The 20,264-nt window shown below is 42.6% G+C and overlaps 1 protein-coding gene and 1 long non-coding RNA gene across 3 annotated transcripts in view; one reads left to right on the top strand and one right to left on the bottom strand.

Annotated features, from left to right (window-relative positions):
• PIK3R6 (phosphoinositide-3-kinase regulatory subunit 6) overlaps window positions 1-20,264 on the bottom strand; it is a 33,677-nt gene that overhangs the window by 3,244 nt on the left and 10,169 nt on the right. Inside the window, exons 2-21 of one of the 2 annotated variants that reach the window (XM_083487541.1) lie at window positions 19,136-19,211; window positions 18,107-18,283; window positions 17,156-17,285; window positions 16,244-16,327; window positions 15,575-15,666; window positions 14,716-14,784; window positions 12,917-13,526; window positions 12,331-12,534; window positions 12,033-12,216; window positions 10,206-10,353; window positions 8,940-9,032; window positions 7,558-8,017; window positions 6,811-6,910; window positions 6,574-6,696; window positions 5,790-5,900; window positions 5,564-5,654; window positions 5,108-5,178; window positions 4,549-4,639; window positions 2,913-2,983; window positions 575-687 (exon numbers count right to left, since the gene is read on the bottom strand). In XM_083487541.1, coding sequence (XP_083343667.1) covers window positions 575-687; window positions 2,913-2,983; window positions 4,549-4,639; window positions 5,108-5,178; window positions 5,564-5,654; window positions 5,790-5,900; window positions 6,574-6,696; window positions 6,811-6,910; window positions 7,558-8,017; window positions 8,940-9,032; window positions 10,206-10,353; window positions 12,033-12,216; window positions 12,331-12,383 — 1,709 coding nt within the window. In that variant the 5' untranslated portion in view covers window positions 12,384-12,534; window positions 12,917-13,526; window positions 14,716-14,784; ... (3 more) ...; window positions 18,107-18,283; window positions 19,136-19,211. The remainder of the gene's footprint in view (window positions 1-574; window positions 688-2,912; window positions 2,984-4,548; window positions 4,640-5,107; window positions 5,179-5,563; window positions 5,655-5,789; window positions 5,901-6,573; window positions 6,697-6,810; window positions 6,911-7,557; window positions 8,018-8,939; window positions 9,033-10,205; window positions 10,354-12,032; window positions 12,217-12,330; window positions 12,535-12,916; window positions 13,527-14,715; window positions 14,785-15,574; window positions 15,667-16,243; window positions 16,328-17,155; window positions 17,286-18,106; window positions 18,284-19,135; window positions 19,212-20,264) is intronic. The other variant, XM_083487540.1, reaches the window with a different exon arrangement.
• LOC310699601 lies at window positions 14,688-16,935 on the top strand. The gene is made up of 3 exons (XR_014522142.1): window positions 14,688-14,825; window positions 15,098-15,186; window positions 15,482-16,935. It is a non-coding gene; the product is annotated as an uncharacterized lncRNA (long non-coding RNA).

Here is a 20,264-nt window from a genome sequence, read left to right as displayed (position 1 = left end):
ACAATTTTGACAGTGAGCAAGAATATCACCATACCCATCTATCAGGCACCTAATGTCATCACGGCATCAGATCATCGGCAGGTGGGTGGCCCCGTTCACCTGTCAAAGTTGATGCATGGGGTGCAGGGAAATAAAGCTCTGGTCCTCAGGCCCCAAAGTTTCCCCACTACTGAGATAAAATATCTGCCCCAAAGATCTAAATTTTACAGTGATGTATGCCCAAAACCCAACAGAGTTTTAAAATACCGTAAAGGACTAAAGCCTTGATTTGTCACCCAGTAGGTTCCATCTAGCCACCATGAGTTCGTAACAAGATACATGTGGCCCTCAGAGTGATTTAAATTGCATATCCCAATGTCAGACCATGACAAATAAAGCAGTATAAAACTGCTGAAATCTGAAAGACCAAAGTCCTCCACTGCTTCTGATCCATTTCAGTTTACCTGGAGGCAGTTCTTGAGTTGACAGTGTTTATCAGTAGCACCCACACTATGTTCAAGAACTGACTTTGAGGAATGGGGAAGGGACACCTGGGTGAAAAGTTAATAATATACAGTTTATTGGAGAGCCCTACCTGGTCACATTCTTGTAGAGTCTCCTAGAGTCCTTGTCTAGGCACACAGTGAAGGTCCTTTGTTCTGTGCTTCTGATTTTGATGCTCCGTGTTCGAATAGTGTTTGTCACTAACTGGAACAAAAATGCAACAAAATGCTCTGCTTAACAGGGGGTGGGTGCTTTTTTTAGTCAAGGCCAAATGCAAACAAGTTATGTAATACATGGCGTTACTGGATTAGCAAGTTTTTTGTTTTCTGTGGCATGAATCTCAAGTTTCTACCTTAGCAACAGAAAACAAAAACCGGCAATAGAATTGTGCAAAGGGTGGGTAAGCACAGAACAAATCCTGCTCTAGCAAGCTGTCTCTCAGGGCACATCCAGACATGATTCAGAATATCTGCGAATAGGATTTCCTGCCTTTAATAGCAATGTCAGCCTCAAGGGGAACAGACTGGGCTGGGGCCGTGGCACTAGGGAAGGATGGGTTAACCCTTATCCCTGTGCTCTTTCCCACCACTCTCTCAAAGCTCCTATTTGCTACTTGGTGGGAAAAACATGCAGTTGTATCCAATGAAGTCATCCCATTAGCGCAAGGAGCTCTGGCTGCACAGTGGGTCTTACTTTTCTTTTCTCTCCTGGAGCCCCCTGCACCCCACCCAGATCTGTTCTGGAGGTTACCCCAACATTCCAGAGCAGATTTTTGGGCAGGGGGCACAGGGAGAGGAAGTTCTATTGCACAAGTCCTTGCACAACAGGACAACTTTGTTAGGTACAACCCATAAGTCTTCTGAAGGTTGCATTACTGATATCAGTCCTTCTACAAGTTTAGCAAAGCATTTTTTTACAAAACATTAATTACCACGTTCAACAAACCAAAATGCAATGCCATTTATTTTCCGTGTCAGGTTCCACAAAGCAATTTGCTACACAAGCTTTGTACTGTGACAGATAATTTTGGTAAAATCTGTTTCTAATCATGACTGTTGGGCATTTTACTGTTGCTTAGGTTCACCAATGAAAAAGATAATTATGTATTGCCAATAAACATTTAGAAACCTGCAAAGTGAGTGGTTACAAGATAGTGGCTTGGTTCTGACATTGACAAGAGTGGAAACTTAAATATTCACTGCTGGTGTAATCAGCCTATTTGATAAATTATGCAATGGAGAAATCATTGATAATTCATTTCTCACTTCAGATACTGATACTAATTGCAATGGAAATGCTGTTCCAACTGTGCATATAAGTTTGTTTTATTCAAAAATCTTCAGCTCAGTAGGAATTATTGATGATGAAATGGGGGGGGGGAATCTGAAGTGAAAAGCAAGTGTATTCGATGTATAAGCCTGAAATGGAACCCCTTTTTCCTTTCTTTCACAGGTGCAGGAGAATACTTCTTCCAGCATAAAATTAACCTTTGAAGAATAAATGTAATTTAGAATCTAATATTTTGGATTACAAACCTAGTGACTTATATATCCTTCTGGAAAGAAAATGGATATTTCTTTGTCATTTCAATTTTAGCCACATGAAATTGTAAATAACTACATATTGGAAGAATAGTGCCATGATGAAAAGAGGAAGAAAATATCTGTGCGACAGCATCACACCAAGGCTGACTATGCAATTGAAATTATGAAATGCTTGTCGAGCTGTTTGTCCTGTGGCAAAGCCACTTTGTGTTGCACATATCCTGTGATCTGAGATGTAGGTCAGCATCATGCAGTCAATTTACTAAGGGGCTCATCAAAGAAGCTTAACAGTTTCCATTCCAAGTGCACACATACTCTTGCAAACCTGATTGCTTTCTAACCCAAAGGACTCGTGTAACATTCTTTTCTGGGAAAGCAGGATTTGCATTCCTCATTGGGAAAGCACAAGGTTCAATAACCCAAGTAAACAGTTTGAAGGGATCCTGATTCAAGTATCAGAATGGCTTCAGCACCTGACATAGTGACATAGAACTGCTATGTGTGAAAGTTTCCGTTCCAAAAAAACATACACAGGGTCTTTTTGGTTGGAATTTGAGATTTTAGCAAGATGTAGTTAATAAAGAAGCCCATGGAGACTCAGCAGACATGGTCAACAGAAGAATGAGGAAAGGAGGTTGTAATTTTTATGTTCAGATATGATGAATATTCATTAATGGGTCTAGGGTTGCTGATTTTTGCTTCAGAAAAAATTTGGAGCAAACTTAACTTATATACTAGGTGGATTCATAAAGTTCCATTGAGGGTAAAATTTTTTATGATTCTCTCCAACTTGTAGAATAGGTGGGAAATCCTACATCCCACCCCCTGTAGATACTAAGCAGCACCACTAGGTTCCTAATTCTGAAGAATCAGAGTGTCACTTACAGAATATGATCGTCCTGAGAGGTTGGATACTTTTACAACTTCAGTAGTATTCACATTCAAGCACACCAGATCTGCAGAATACAATGAAGAAAGATGGATGAATCGGTCATGACTTCCCCCTTCTTTTTGCCTCAGCTGATGCATTTGCATGATCCCCTGCCATGTTTAGCACTGGCCCAAATTTCCTCCATGACTAACATCGTTCTATGCAGCAGTAGAAGAGAGCTCTGGAACACAGTCAGAACACTGTTTCTCCTACCCTGATAAACAGCATGGAGAAGTTCACTCAGACTTTATAGTTCCTCCTCGTCCTCCCTTCCTAGGACCTTTTAAAATATACGGGGGGCTGTGGGAGCAGGGTGGGGGGCTACACAATGAACATACAGCTACAATGAACATACTCTGTTTTTGTGCAACAGGCATAGGCAAACTCAGCCCTCCAGATGTTTTGGGACTACAACTCCCATCATCCCTAGCTAACAGGACCAGTGGTCAGGGATGATGGGAATTGTTGTCTCAAAACATCTGGAGGGCCAAGTTTGCCTATGCCTGTTGTGGAAGATCCAAGTGTTTCTTAAAGAAGGACTTTGAAGGATATATTGAAGGGATACAAACATTTCCCCGAGGTTCAAAATTGCTGGGGAAAATGTGTGCATTTGTTCCCCAGCTTAGCTCCTCCATTGCTGCATGGAAGGTGGTTGTATGAGTTTCATTGGCACCTATTGATAACCAACACGAGTCCCACCATTCAGTTATCATTTCTTTTTTAAAACCATAATTTAGCAGCTGATTGCTCCCTCACAGGAACAGGGTGTCTACAAAACAGACATGCATAAAAGCAGGTGTCACACGATTCTGGAAACCTCACTAATTGTTTGTCCTACATAACATTTTGAGGACTGAGCCTGGGGTTAGGGGAACAAGCTTCATCAAATTTGAAGCAGAAGGAGTTGTGCAGAGCACTGACTGATAGGGTATCTGCAACATCTTAAGGCACTCATTTCACAGAACATTTTTTAGCATAAGAAAACAACTGTTGGGTTCTTGGGGGGGGGGGGGGGACAGGCGCCATGTGATTGCTTAAATGTGTCTCTCCCAAACCAATTTGCTGGCATTCTGTGGGTCTTGTTTGTTTCTCTTATTTGATTACTAGCAGCCTCATACCTAGAGTTGCTAAGGAATTCTAAGAAATCAAAATATCAGTAGAGTTTTGACAGTTTCAGTTCACCATCTTGGTGCAAAATGGTATCCAACTGTTTCAAAACATAGACAAAAACCTGCTGTTTGATCTCAGGATCCATCATGGATACTTTGGTTACAATATTGTAAGAAGAGTCCAAATGCATAGTGAACAAACAGCTTTCTAAAATATGCATTAGATTAACTCTGAGCTGTCCCTCTCTTCAGAAATGAAGTGGACATCTTAACCTCTCCCCATTTTTTTGTGACAGCAGCAAGTTGGCAAAAAGAATGTATACCTGCCATGAAGAAAGTTTAGTCTGCTCCTTCACTTTGGAAGAAGAGTGCTTGTCATCTGCAGAACTCCAGCTCTCGCCCAGGAATCCAGCTAGGAATCCAGAAAAGTGGAAGCCCAGAAAACCAGTGTGTGCTGTCCCCACCTATACAATGCCTTTACCTTCAGTCTCATTTGAGGGAATGGCTTTAATAACCAGGCCTGTGGATCGCAGTGAAAGTGTCTCCTCCTTCTCACGGTTGCTCAACAAAACCTAGACAGAAATCACCATTGTTTCCCAGTGAAAAAAATGCATAAATCCTTATTGGAAACAATGGGTTATTATTTCAATCATACAGTATAACCATTGCTGTTTCTATATTTTGCAACAGTGCTCTTTTTTTATTTTTACTGTAGTAGACCATTGTTCTATGCTTTTCATGTGTCAGGCAATCAGCACAGAGAACAGTGGAGAACTCCCCCCATCCATCCAGCAACTAAGAAGCCTATCATTCTGGGTAAGCATGAAATATGCAGGAAGAAAAGCCAGGGCAGGTTAATTCTCTCTCTAGAAGTCTAGCCATATTTTCTGGACCATCAGTGAAAACAAATTACAGGTTCTGCCAGCATTCATAGCCTCAGTTATAATTAATGTGGGTGAAATATTTTGCCTAGGATGCCATGATGATTGCTAGGACTCTGTACCTGTCCCTTCTTGCCGACTATTTATAAATGTTCTCACCTTCTTATACATGAGTGTAAGATCTGCACCAGGAACTTCTACTGCTAGCTTCTTTTTCGTTGGTAGAGTGTCTGCAAAAGAAACAGCCACGGATTTCAATTAGCTGGGATACTGACACAGCTATCTTCCCATTTAAGTTTACAGGGGGAGGGGAGAGGATGAATATTGGGGCATACCTTCCCTTATAAGGACCTATAAGTACAGCTGGAGTGGGAATAGTATGTGAATAAAAGTGACAGGAAAAATAAGAGCCAATGAGTTCTGCAACTCATGGCATCACAGAAGAACACACAACTTGGTGTTTTTCCCCAATGACCGGTTACCCTTCTGCCTCCTTTCTTAACTTTTTATTTTCTTGAGACACAGCCTGGCTGAAGACCAGCGAATGCTTCCCCAGCTGGAGAGATCTGAAAGAAGCTCTGCGATATCTAGGGAGCCCTGACATGAGATACAGACCTCTGGAAGGGTTGAATTCTTCAAGCGTTAGACTCAGTTCAATCAAGAAAATGTCCTCAACAGGCTCCAAATCTGTATTACTGAAGAAAAGCTGAAAGGCAGAAAGAGGCTCTCAAAGCATGGTTCCTTCCAAGTGGGTGAACTGTTACAAGTGTCATGAATATAATTTTTGTGCAGCCTGGTGGTAAACTTCACAATGCTCAAAGAACAGGAAGAGAGCACTGACCTTCACTGCATACACCTGGAAGAAGACTGGCTGCAAGCCCAGACGCACATAGTATGCAATCACGTCAAGGATGAACAGCTCAGAGACTGTAGATTTGCTTGGAGAAGAGGGCTGTGTGGGATCAAAGATGACTGCATCAGTCCAAACCAACTGCCAAGTTACCTGCTATTTCTCTTAGCTTCCTGATCATTCCTGATATTTCACCTGCTTGGTGAATTAGGCAGCCAAGGGATGATACACACAACTCACGTTGTATCTACAACACTAGAGCCAAGAAAGTGAAATACTAAAAATAAATTTAAAAAATTGGCCATTCTATTCTACTTCTATTATAAGTTGGAGAGGAAGAACTAGCCTTTCACTAGCCAGCATGCTAAATGGATGTAAGTCTAGATCAGGGGTTGCCCACACGGTGTTCTCCAACTGTTGGACTATAATGCATATATTTCCTGATGATTCACCATGCTGGCTGAGCCTGATGGGAGCCTCAGGTTTACCCATGGTCTAGGTATACATAAGATCTGGAAGCACTTGGCCCTTGTTTCTGACTGAGCACCAACCTCAGTGACAGCTCCTTCTGCCATCTGAAGAACATTCCAAAAATTCCCATTGTTGTTTCTAAGGCAGAAGTGGGGAACTTGTGGGCCTGCAAATGTTGCTGGACTACAACTCCCACAGTCCCTGACCATTTGCTCCTGCTGGCTGGGGCTGATGGGAGTTGGAGTCCTTGGGTTCCTATCCCTGTTCTAAGGAATACAAGCAGAAGGAAGGGCTCCTCTCCTACCATGGTGGCCAGCTTCGGAATCATGTGACAGAGGGTGTTAATGTTGCTCTCGTACCATGGATCAGCTCTTCCAAGGTAAGCAGCCAACTCACAAGGCTCTGTCTGGTCAGGCAGAGCACCTTCCTGGAAGAGAAGAAGTAGAGTAAGCTCACCAGTACAAAGAGCATAGGACCGTGGTAGGAAGGGGATGACCACAATTTAGCTCTGCCGTCCTCTGCATGGCCCTGAGCTGCTCACCTCGGTGGGGGAAGATGTGGGTTGTTCCTCCACAACAGGCACATAGTAAAATTGCACTTTTAGCCTTGGTGTAAGAAAGGCACGTCTGCTCTCCCGCTTCCTGGAAATGAGGAAGGGAAAATTGTTCTTAGGTCATCCCAGTATCTCATCTCTTGTGGTGGAGAGGACACAGGTGGACCTGTGCACATAGTATTTTGATAGCCACAAATAATGGTATTAGGGGGAGGAATCCATGTCATTCTCTAGCCAGGAAAAATACGGTTGCCTCTATTTCCCATGGAATAGGATGTCCCTATTTTAATCAGAAAAATATTGGAGGGTATGGATTTATCCGACCCATGAGCCATCTGAAGGCAGCCTTGTATAGGGAAGTTTTCTTAATATTTAATGTTTTGTTTTGTGTGTGTGTGTGTGTGTGTGTGTGTGTGTGTGTGTGTGTACACACACAATATATATATATTGGAAGCCACCCAGGGTGGCTGGGGAAACCCAGTCAGATGGGTGGGGTATAAATTATTATTATGGAATAGGATGTCCCTATTTTCTTCAGAGAAATGTTGGAGGGTATGGGCAGTGTGTGGCCCATGGGTTCCATGTCAAAGTATTCTTGCAGCCCACTTGGTATGAAAAGTTGGACCTCCCTGGCCTAGAAGGAGATACTGCAACTCCACCACACAGAAATGGGAACTCTGTCCCAAACACAGCAAAACTCTCCCTCTTCTCAAAGTCATCATGACCGTCACTTACCTCAGGGAGTAATAGGCCTGGGCTAGGCGCCCCAGAATTCTGTCATCACCCAGTACCAAGACACGAGCTGTGTGTAGCCGCTTCAGCTGAGCCACCGGCTCCATGACGCTACCCCCAGATTTCCGATGCAGCTTCCCAGCAGGCTTTGCTCCTTGCCCATTAGAGCCGCTCTGTAGGAAAGCGAGGTTGTCCAGAGGAGACCCCTTCTTCTTCATGCAACCTTTCCTCTGGAGCCGAGAGTGCTCAGCCTCAGCAGTGCAAGAAGACTGATTTTCATCGCCCAGATTGGGCAGGTCTCGCTCAATCCCGCTGTCATTGGAGAGCACAGAGAAACGTGTCTGCTCACAGCAGTCAAAGTCTGGCCCCATATCCTGAAACTCAAAGATATCCAGTTCTGGACTCAGGGAATCCTGTTCACAGGATTGACTTGGCGAACGGAGGAATAGCACCAACTCCTTCCCTAAAATGAAGAGATGGTTTGTGAAATACCTAGAAGGCCATCATAATTCTTGAATCTTCACATGGCACAGTGTGGCATTGTCCCAACACTACAAAAGTAAAGTTTCTTGCCCACACTCATAGGCCAGACTACTTCAGTCTATGTGCACATACACAACATGTTTTAATATAATATAATATAATGTACAACATGTTTTATAATGTAATATAATATAATATTTAATATAATATAATGTACAAAAGTAAAGTTTCTTGCCCACATTCATAGGCCAGACTACTTCAGTCTATGTGCACATACACAACATGTTTTAATATAATGTAGGCTGCCTCCTGACACGAAAACACTACTTTATTGGTTCCCAAACCTTTCCCCTGAGATGGTTAGAGCCAATCAAAATGTTCAGGAGGAAAAACATGTTACCTCCCTCCTGGGATTCTACAACTTCAGAATACGGGTGAGTAGTTCCCCCATGTTGAAAATAAGAGCTCTTATATTTATCTTATCTTTCTATATTTTAAAGAAAGTAGGCATGGCAAGGATAAGCACATGTTATGATCAGTACACTTAGAGGCATGCTTAAACTGGTCAGTTTTATTTTGAAAGAAAGGGGGGAAATCATAGGGTCGCCCAATGTAGAATATGCTTCTAATCTGGATCAGGGCCTTGTGCAGGTTTTCTTCTGAGAAACAGCCCCTCCTCGCTGCCATTGGCCCCCAAAAGAACTGTCTGCAGTAATCTACACCTCAGAGGATAAATGGTAGCCAAAAGGAAACCAGAAGGGGCCAAAGACACGTTGTTTGCAGTGACCATAGGGACACTGCATCCCGGGAGTGACTCTGCCCTGCTTGCCCTCTCACAGAGTGAAAAAGGATAACAACAGCTGCTTCCAAGTGAGATACAGGCCATGAGAACAGACACTCACAAAGCTGGTCTTCATCTCTCCAGAAGTGGAAGCTGATGTTAGGGTTGGGTAAAGGAATCCCTGAACTTTTTTCTACGCCTGTCTTCTCCACATCTGTAGGACACAGAGAATTTTTTTGTTAATCTTTCCATTTCAAGGAGTACAATGAAGGCCAGATGGGTAAAAGCAGAGACTAGGAACTACACTAGAGGTCGAGGGAAACATACGGTAAAGGGAAAGTGGAAGTCCATGGGCTTTTTTAAAAAGCAAAACAAAACTGTGGCTCATTTGCCCTACATTAGCCTGATGAAGAGCCTTCTTATAATTAAGCTAATGTAGAAAAATGTGAAGCAGCTAGCCAGAGGCTGATACATGGCAAAATAGCAGTTTCTTCGGGGCAATGAACAGCACCAATTCCAGACAGTCAGAAAAAGCCATGTGATTGCTAGAAATAAACATTTATCCATTATATTTCATGTTGTGGGGGAAAGGTGTAAGTTTTATTTAGTGTAGTTGCCTGCTGGGTGATAACTAACATTTAAAAGTGTCAAATGACATCAATGTAGGTGAACAATGATGTTTCACATGCAATGTGTAACGGATAGAGTGTCGGACTAGGAGTTGAGAAACCAGGGTTTCAAACCCCTCTGCAGCCATGAAGCCCACTGGGTGACCTTGGGTCAGTCACTCTCTCTTACCTTAACCTACCTCACGGGGCTGTTGTGAGGAAAAATGGGGAGGGGAGAACAATGTACCACCTTGAGCTCCTTGGGGGAAAGGTGGCATAGACATGCAATAATAAATAAATAAAGCATTGTGTCAGAAGCTTATGATATCCCTCTTCGTTGATTTGGGGTGACCAGTAATATCACCTCTTACCATTGAGCAGACCCCCAAATTATACTTGGCACTTTTGCCCATTTAGCCTTCTTGTCTCTGACCAGTACAGGGTCACACTTACTGAACAGACACACAAATTTCCTTCTCCTCAGAAATCACTTTGAAGTTGGTCTTTTTTGAGTACCAAGGACTGCATGCAAATATCTATACAAGGGGGTGATCCTGAACAAAGCACAGAGCTACAAGACACAATCCCCTTTGAATGCATAAATCAGTTTCCGTCCTTTCAGCACCTAAATCAATGATTTTGCCTTTCACACTGTTGCGGGTGCTGTGGGAAGCTAAGCCCACAAAAGCAACTACAATAAGGGCTCAGGACTCAGTCCCAGATGAAGCACAGGGACTGGGGATCTTTTTCACATCCCAGTCTCGTAGGGCCACACTTACCTTTCTCTGTAGTGCTCATCAATGTGCTGTAGATTTTCCCCAATTCTTCAACATAATGATTGTATTCTGCACTCATATCTCTTCCTGCATGTTCAATGGCTGCCATCACTTGCTGAAAATAGTGCTCAGTCACATCTAAGGGCTTTGCCTGTCACAGGGGGAAGGAGTAATGAATCATTGCTGGAATCAGTGCTTTCTTTTTCAAGGGGTACTCAAGGGTACGCAGTACCAACACCTCTTTTTGTTGTTGTTAAAAAGTTGGGCACTACTGTAACAACTTCATGGTGAGTACTGGCACCTATTTTTCTTGGGGGGGGGGAGTCCTGGCTGGAATGAAGTTCACAGACTGCAAACACCTATTCAAGCTTTTTTTCTTTATAGCAAATTACTCTACGCATGTACGGTACTCACAATACTCAGCTCTCCCTAACTCAAAAACAATTTTGTCATTGACATGTATGAGCACATGGGGAAATGGGTAGATATGCGGCACCTGACAGCACAGCTAGCAGGTTTCTTAAAACTTTGTTTGCTTCTAATATTTCTTATTAAAACTTGACCTTTTAAGACTTTGGGAGTAATTTCCTTCCTTCTGTTTCCTAAGCTTCCCTTCTCCCCCATCTGTAGTCCAACAAATCTTGTTAAAATGCCAACATACAATTCAGTTTGGGATAAGTGTTTTATTTCTGGCTCAAGGAAGGCAATAAGCGCCAAAGGCAAGAGAACTGAGTTTCATAGAACAATCCCTCTATGTGTCTACTTAGACATAAGTCCCAATGAGTTCAATGGGGCTTTCTCCAATGTAAATGGATGGACTGCAGCCTCTAAGGACTTTCTCATTGGCACAAAGTCCCAGTCAAGGAGCAAAAGATAGTCAAACAGCTTCAAATAAATGTTGGAGAGGATGTCAAGGAACTGGTACATCTGCCTGCATGTGGTGGTCATATCCTCTAGTGGAGGAAAATTTGGGAAAATATCTTAAACAAAATTAATAACATAACTAAAACAAAATACCCTTGAGTCTCCAAGTACTTGAAATACTGTTTTCCAAAGGACTGATAGTCTACAATACATGAGAAAATATTTTTACATTCCTCAGCAGCAGCAAGAGCAATAATTACAATCAGTGAAAATGTTTGGTGTGTCTGTCAAGTTTGGTGTATTTGTCAAGGCTAGGGTTCAAATTCAGAGGCTTTGGGAACACTTATTAATGGACAAAGTCACCAAGAACATGGCAATTGCTAGAGGGGATGCAGAGCCTGAAACATTCATTAAAAACTTGAAACATTCTATACAATTTGGAACCTATTTTTTATATGTTCCCATGAGTTCAATTGGCCATACTCCCAGGTAACTTTAGAAATTCTAGAGATGGCTGTCTTGGTGGTGGTGGAACTAATCGGGTCTGTGGCTCAGCATTAACAAAGTCTCTGTCTGGACGTATAACTTTGCAAGAAGACTAACAAAACCCCAAGAATCAGCCACTTACCATAAGATTCGTTTGCTTTCTTTCCGTCAGTTAACGTACCCTTTTACACAGTGGGGGAAAGGTGATCCGTTTGTTTTTTGCCTATATATGCCAGAGTGTACTGGATGGAGTGGTGTTCTTAAGCCAACAAGTTGTTTTGTTTAAATCTCTACCTTCTACAGTTTTCATCTGAAGCAACACTGAGTAACTTTTGCTCACACATCCATCCCCAGTATGAGAATAATAGTCTGAGGAGTAACTGTATAATGGCAGCCCTCCAGATGGGAGGCAAGTGACTGGGAATGTCTGGTATTTCTGCTTATGGAATTTCATTTATTTCAATGAAATCTTTACGGTACCTGAAGAATGCTGTGCACGTTCTTAATGTGACCGTGTTCCTTTAGAACTGTTTGGAAGGCACGTTCTATCACACAGAGCATACAGGACTTCATACACTGGGACATCTGAGCAGCCTTGATCTCATCAATGAGTGCCCGGCATACAGCTTCAGACAGCAGTTCTGGATCTACAAACATGAAAACCCTGGAGAATGAAGAGTTAACATATATAGAGACAGCCACACTTTAGTGCAGGTTTGTGTGTGTGTGTGTGTGATAAATATGTCACTTTAAGACAGGTGAGAGGCCCTATACTTACTTTTCCTGATAGGGGAATGAGTCGTTCTTGAGACTTTGCTCTGCAGAAACCATTCTTTGGTATAATGCTCCTAATGAATAAAATAAGCATCTAAATATCAGTCAAAGTTTAAAGGTCGATGGTTTGGTTCTGGTATAACTAAGCACACCATTGATAATGATGTCATAACATTGGTTTAAAATGGAATCAAGTCCAAAAGTGAGACTACAAACTGCATGAATAGGCGGGAAAAGAAATCTTCAAGAAAGTCCCAAGAGAAAGGTGGAAAGGCAAATGCTTCCTTTCCAGAGTTTTTACATGCAATGAATAGATCATTTGCAATAGTCCACATTATAATATAATATAATATAATTAATATAATATAATATAATATAATATAATATAATATAATATAATATAATATAATATTTTAATATAATTTCTTGCATGGAAGTGTTACAAAAGTAACTGGAAATTCGGAACATTTGAAGTGGCTTTTTGCTATGGGCTCCTGGCTATGAAAAAGCTTTGGAGCATTCTACTTCATGAAGCTTCTTTGGTACAATAACCTGAGAAAGTCAGGAAAATCAAATACATGAGATGCCACATCTCATAACTTGAACTTGGTACGATAAGCGAGCTGTAGTCATCCATTATTGAGCAATTAAAGTTGTTCATTAATAAGTTGGTTGCAGTATCTGAACATAAGCCTTTGCACAAAGAAGCATGCCAGGGCATTTTTACACATCCTTCAAGCAATGTGTGTTAAAAGAAATGCAGGTTGCCTTTCAGAAAGAACAGCTGTTTTGGTAGCACACTAACAGGGGAATCTAAGCAATGTTTCTGGCCCAGTGTTAGCTTATCAGTGTCAAGGGAAGTGTGAACCATGATAAGAGCATCCCACTTTGATTGGTTTCCTGCTGAAATGAACCAGCAGCAGGACCCAACTGACAGATGGATGAACACATCCTGCCACCCCAATTATGAGTGCTTTTCGTCTGCTTGACCAATTTCCCCCCACCTCCCCAATGGTCCTCAACAAACAAACCAAAAGAAAGCAAAAAGAGTGTGGAATATTGCACACCTGGTATTGTCCGTTCCAGTTTTAGCTGCCGAGCATAATCCAGGCCAATGGTGCAGTACGGTTTGGGCAGAGTTAGTAACTTCTTGCAGAAATCGTACACTCTCTCATACAAATCATCAGGGATGCAAGGTGCCTGGAGCAGCAATGGGAGAACAAACCTCGGTGTAAAAATTATTTAAATATGAGAAGTACCCTGTAGCATTGGCTGACAATCACCAGCCCAATTAACCCCTGGTATCAGTGGAATCAGGCCTATTCGCATCTGCTGTTTGGTGGAATCTGGACTGAGCACTCCAACTATACTGAGAAGATAGTTAATCAAGATCCATATGTTTCCTTTTGCAGAGTAGCTGTACAAGGATAAATGCTTCTGTTACTTTATTTGCTTTATTTGGTGACCTCAGGGAATCTTGAATGATTACAAGGAGGCGGGAGGGGGGAGAAAGCAGTGTCTAAGTCTAAGAAAACCATATGTTTCCCTGTCGTTTTACTCTCCAGGGTATGAAAATGCAGCTACCCTGAGACGCCCACAGCTACTAAACATTTCTTCAAATAAAAATGTCTTTCACTGTCGCTATTTCCTTATTACAGACTTCCATTTTCAGTAAAACTGTGGGTGTTTTCTGCTCCAGAATTTTCGCTAAGCTGATTTTATGCTAGTATTTCACCATTTTTCCACAGGGAGCAAATGTAACTCTCCCAAGGTGTCTGCAAGCAGGGACAGCATCACTGCTAATGTATGTGCTTCACAATTCACATGAATTATGCATCTTTTATGCATGCAGACAGCATATGGTAAAGTTGGAGAACCTCTGGTTATAAACAGACCATTAATCACCTGCATTCCACCACAGAGATGTTGTTGAGTCGTGTTTTCCCCCTCTTACCATTGATTTTAATGAGTCAGTTCTTTTTAAACTATGAATGGAGCAGCACAAGAAAACGTGGCCATCCATAAATGCATTTCAGACTGTTGTCTGACACTCTGACAATATCCAGTGCTTACCCATTCCTACAGGGGAGAGGTGCTAGGGCTCAAATCTAACTAGAAGTCAGACCATTTTCGCTTAAACACTCTGCTCCAGAGACCCAGAAGAATCAAAGTGGCTGTGTCTTCCCAGCAGTGAGGGAAAAACACGCTGCACATGCTTAGAGGCACCCTCTCTTGCACATTTCACACATCCCTAGAATTCAAAATAGAATCTCGAGTGGTATCCATGGAAACCTAAGAGCTGTTGGCCATAGTGCAAGCTGACACCTCACACCAACTCCCAGCATGGAATTCCTGTGCTATCACAGCCGCATGAATTTATAGTTCTCACCTTTATCAATGTGTACATCAGCGTGTGAAGCAAAGGGATGATGTACTGCCGATAGTTGCATCTTTCTGCCTAGAGAAAGCAAACGGTTACGCTGAAGATTTTCCAACAATGTGAGGCTGATTTTGGATCCTCTGCTGTCACAAAACACATGAGGGAGGAGGGCTGGCAGCTAGAACAACAGAGCATTTGATAGCAGAGACAACTCTAGGTGGAACATTGCCATGGTACCAGCCAGACCTCAGCTGGACTGTGCGTTCAGTTAAAGACTTACCCTTGACATGCTTAGGAGAGATTTGAGGGGGAGGGGGGAAATCTATGAATATAAAGCCTAGGAGGAAAGCTTGAAGCAGCTGTGACATCTTTGGTCATGTGCATTTTGCAGGTTTTTGGAACACTACAAAATCCTGCAACATCTGCTTAGGGGAAAAAATAGTGGAATGAGCATACACATCATGGACCTCCCAATGCTCTGTAAGTATACTATCTTCAGCCAACCTAAAGATCAGTTTTTCTGCAGGAAGAATGGCTTCTAATGAGAGAGTAAGAAGGACCAGAAGTGGCAGGAAGGTGCAGGATAAACAATAAGGAACACTGGGGCAGCTGGTTCCCTACAAACACTAGAGAGATTGTGAGTGATGTCAGAAGCAGGCTGCATTGGCTACCCTGAATTTATGACTGAGCCAATGAGCCTTGATAGAGGATCTGATGTTTGGAAGTGTCTTCAATTTGAAGAGCAGTATATTAATTTAATCACATTTTTCCACAGCAATAAACCATAGATTCATATTCATGAGAAAGGCTACATGTGGACTGTGAAGACAACTCCCAGCCCTTTGTTTCCTTCTGTGGACATTCTTACCCTTTCCAGTTCTTTCACCAGAATTTTGATCAAGAGGGCTCCATTGCTGGGATTCCTGTCAATCTTCTTGTGCAAAGTCCATCTCAGCATCCCTGGAAGAAGGTGGGAAGAGAACCAAAGTTAAAACAGCTATCAATGTTTCACTGGGTCAGGAATCAGCAAGAGACAAGAGCAGAATATTGCAAAGAAGGAAAGTGAGTTGCACTTATAGAAGAAGAGGAGCGGACAGAACTGAACCATAAACAAAAACAGCTCTTCCCTCAAGGTTTCCACATATTATTTTATTTAATTATTTATTAGGTCATTCATTTGATTTCTTACTTGCCCTAAGGTCCCAGGGCAGGTTACAGCAGTTTGTACTTAGAAAACCTATTCTTTATCACCAAGCTATGGCTCCTTCTCTCTACAATTGTTGCCAGTAAGGAAGAGTTTTACGGGTGACATTATTTTGTCTGGAATTAACCAGGTACCCACACCCAGTCATATGCATCCATATGGGTAGGTATCTCAACAAGACCAGAAAACCCAGGAAATGCCAACACAGCTGGCCAAACATAAAAAGTCATTTCCTTTTGCTCTCTCTAGCTGTGGGAGAGGTGTTCTCAGACACACTGCAAAACTCTTCAGTGCCCAGTGATGAGCTGGGGCACACGGGTCACTGGCTCTTACCTCTCTCGCTCTGGAAGGCTGGGTGGTGGCCATCAAGTTCACGAAGGAGGGCATGCACACTTCGGAGGAAGTCGGACTCAACCTCTTGACAAAGGAGAAAAACAGGGTGTGAAGTACAAGATAACTCAGTGTCTTCTTGTTATTTGTACTTAACAAACCAAATCCTACCAACAAAAGGGTAATGCTAGTGGTTTGCCATCAATGCTGCAAGCTCCTTTTTGAGCAAATACATGATAAAGTAGCACAGGAATAATGGCCAGCAGATAAGGGATGAGCTTTTCATGGATCGAAAGGTGCACGCACCCCTGTCTCCTTGTATACAACCAGTTATCACTAGTATTATAACAGCTTTGATGTCAACTCTCCCAAACAAGAGAGTGTAGATAGGCATTGCCTTTGGTTATTACCAGTGAAAAACTTGCTTCCATAATATATAATTCCCATCCATTACCTCTCAGTAAATGCTTACACAACTGATGAAGGGGGGGGATGTAATTGTTGTTATACTCCTACTGAAGGTGGGATTCTGGCAATGGTAGGGTTGCACAAGCTAATCAGGTCTATGTCTGCCTGTTGGAATAATAAATAATACAGCTTGCCTTACCCATGAGCTACTGAAGTTCCTACTAGGTCTAACATTCCATCTAATGAAATGGGCTTATACTACAATAAATCTGTGCAACTTACAGCAATCAAGAGCCTCTTTTCATGTGTTTGCTGCATCAGACTAACATAGCTGCCCCTCCAAATTTTATTTATCTCTTTCTCTCAACTGTGCAGTGGGGGAACTGGAGACAATCCACTCTTTTCACCTAAACACCTCATGCTCAGAGAGCAAGCAGAAGCCGATAAGGCACTTTGAGATGCTTCTGTGAAGATGAGACTAATGATCATAATAATAACAACAGTAACCTGGGTTATCCATGGTTGGGTGGAAGTCACAGCAGGTGGTCGTGAGGTTATCTTTTCCAGCACTTCTGGGAGAACTGGGTGGCCAGAGGGTCCAGTTTCACTGAGCATGACCTAGTATCCTCTAGCACTTCTGCAAAAAAAACACAAGATGGCGGTTGAGTGTGCTTGAAATCCCTGTTTAATACCAGGGACCTGACACTGAAATGATAAGTAGCCATGTTAGTTTGTTGCGGCAAAAACAAAAAAGAGACTTATGGCACCTTAATGTGTTTTGCTATTGCATCCACTTTTGTAGATTACGCCCCACTTATTTCACACTAAGCTTATTTTACCCCAAAATTTGTTGGTGCAAGGTGCACAAGGCTCCATGAAAAAAGAGGGAAGGAGACATTGTGGTTTTCACACTGTAGTTCCAACATTCAGTGTGCACCTCTTGTTCAAGAAGCAACAAGCTACATTATAGCATGCCCCCACTGGATGGTGTGGGGAAAAGGGATCTAGAAGATGAGTGTTATAATTCACAATGGCACAGAGTATGGGTGGGGAAGCTGTGGCCCTCAAGATTTTTTGTTTGACTACAACTCCCATAAGCCCTCACCATTACCTATCTTAGCTGGGGCTGATGGGAGTTGTAGTCAACAACATCTGGCATGTCACAGGTTCCCCAATACTGGCATAGAACTTGGAGAAACTGCTGCCATAAATTACTGGTATTGTGCATGCTGGATGAAGGGCGTGTGTGGTTGTTATGGAAGTTGGCCAAACTCTTTCCAGAAGGACATATATCCTCAGATCAACATATTTGTAACATTTATATCTCATCTTCACCCCCACCCCCCAAGGCAACATAGGAAATCAATTTCTAGATGATTAGCATTAGGAAACATGTCCAGGACAAGGGCTTGGTCAGAATGTCAATGACTCTGCTAGAAATAAAGAAGGTCCACTTACCCAGAATACTACAACGTCCTTGGCATCAGGCAGCGGCAAGACAGCAATTTCTACAACCACACCCAGGCTCTCCTGTTGGGATGCTGTCGGATTTCTTTGGAAGCTGCCAATCTCCGTCAAGTGGGAACACGCCCAAGACAAACTTGCTTTACCTGTCTCACCAGTACCAGCCAATACCTGCAAATATTTGAGAGAGAGAGAGAGAAAGAAAATCAGAAAAAGGAATGTGTGGGCTCCTCTTTGTCCATAGTTCCCCATCGCCTTTGACCACGCTTGTTTCACTTGCTGCAGATAAAGCCAGGGGAACAAGGACAGTTCTGTTAGTATTTACAGTTGCCCTGATAACATTATTCTCTTCAAAGTGATTTCCTAAGGCTTGAAAGGAAACTCTTTTCTCTGATTGTACTCCCTGCCAATTATAACACATTCTTCAGCAGCAGCCACAGGCATCCTGCTCAGGTGGGCTGGCTCAATGTTATTTGGTTCACCTGCCTTCTATTTCCTCTGTGTTCCAGCTCCCCTGTATATTCTGCCGAGATTCTTGGTGATATCTCAGGACCACTGGCCCATGCTGTTTAGTGCAAAGCCGAGATAGTAAAATGCCTTTATTGCTTGGTCGTTGCACAGCACTATATTGGGGTGAGCAGGCAGTTGACTGGGGTGTCTGGTCATTTGCAGTAGACTGGCAAAGATTTCTGACTCCCAATTATTTAACAATGGCAGCAGCAAAAAGGTGCCTTCTTTGCCCTCTTAAATTAAGACTGCTGAAATTATGAAAGGTTGAGTAAACCAGGAATGGGCTCCCCCACCCCCCACCCCACAAAAGAACTGTGAGCTCATTTTGGTCCTGGAACTAGCTAACTAGTAACTAGAATGTGCTCAGAGGCACCCTGCTTTTTGAAATTCTATTTTTTTTGTCTTTTGCTCCTGGCTCAAGTTAGTACGTTGTGGGATTCTAGTAAAACAACAACAACAGACTAGCTCCAAAAAGCTGGAAGTTTGTCTATCCCTGCAGTAAATGATGCTCACCTTCTCTGAGCACATGAGCTAGGCTGCCCTGCAGAGATTCCAGCAGTTGTGCTCCAGGACTCACTTCAAAGGGAACCTGAGGAGCAAAACCAGAGACACGACATTAGTTTCTCTTCTTCAGTAGCAGAACCAGAAGTGTAATCTTTGCAGCCTTTGAAACATGAGTAGAGTCACACCAGTAGTTGTTATGCTAGCCCCTGCCCCCTCTTGCATCCAAGCACACATAGGAATGACTCACTTCAGGAACAGGCATAGGAGTAACAACTTCTAGAGCATGGGGATAGTCAGTGTGATGCTCTCCAGATGATGATAAACAACAGCCCGCATCCATCATCCCTGACTATTGGCCACTGTGTCTGCAGCTGATGGGAACTGGAGTCCAACAACATTTGGAGGTCTCACCACTTTGGCTACTCTTGTTCTAGAGGTGTCGCTCATATTAATCTGTTGCAGCAAAAACAACAGTGTCTTGGGTCACCTTAAAGACTAACATATTTATTGTGACATATGATGACATTAGATGGGTCTTCATCAGATGGATGAAGACATAGATAGGCTGTTGGGGTAACACACCACCAAAAAGCTGCCCACCAGAAGATAAAGTTGCATCACAACTCACTCACAAACCCAAACTTTTCTAATCCAGATTTAGAAAAACAGCTCTTTGAAGTGCTCCACCAGATAATTAAACCCTTTAACCCCACCTGCAATTATACAAGCAACTCCAAGTTGTTGTTAAATTGGAATTTCTGAACCAATAGAAAATAGTATTCTTTTGGAATTATATCAGACAGACCATAGATCCATCAAGCCCAGTACGGTCAATACTGACTGGAAGTGTCCCTCCAGGGTTTCAGACAGGAGTATTTCCACACAAGGGATTGAACCTGGGACTTTTTCCATGTTAATCATTTCATGTCCCACTAAGCCACAGCCTGCCCACCTCCATTTTCCATTCAATTATCCAATTCCATTCAAGAATTCAGTTCATTAAAATTATTACTGAACTACTTGTGCATAATACCGAGTAGGTTTGAAAAATAAAACCTGTTTGCAGAATTGGCCGATCACTTTTGACCATGATGTATGTTCAAAGCAGTTCTCCCCTATTTGTACTGTCAACACCTAC

Source organism: Podarcis liolepis (assembly GCF_965112155.1).
Source record: "Podarcis liolepis genome assembly, chromosome: 2".
NCBI classification, from domain to species: Eukaryota; Metazoa; Chordata; class Lepidosauria; order Squamata; family Lacertidae; genus Podarcis; species Podarcis liolepis.
Note: the sequence above shows the minus strand (reverse complement) of the source record. Positions and strands in the feature narration are given on the sequence as shown.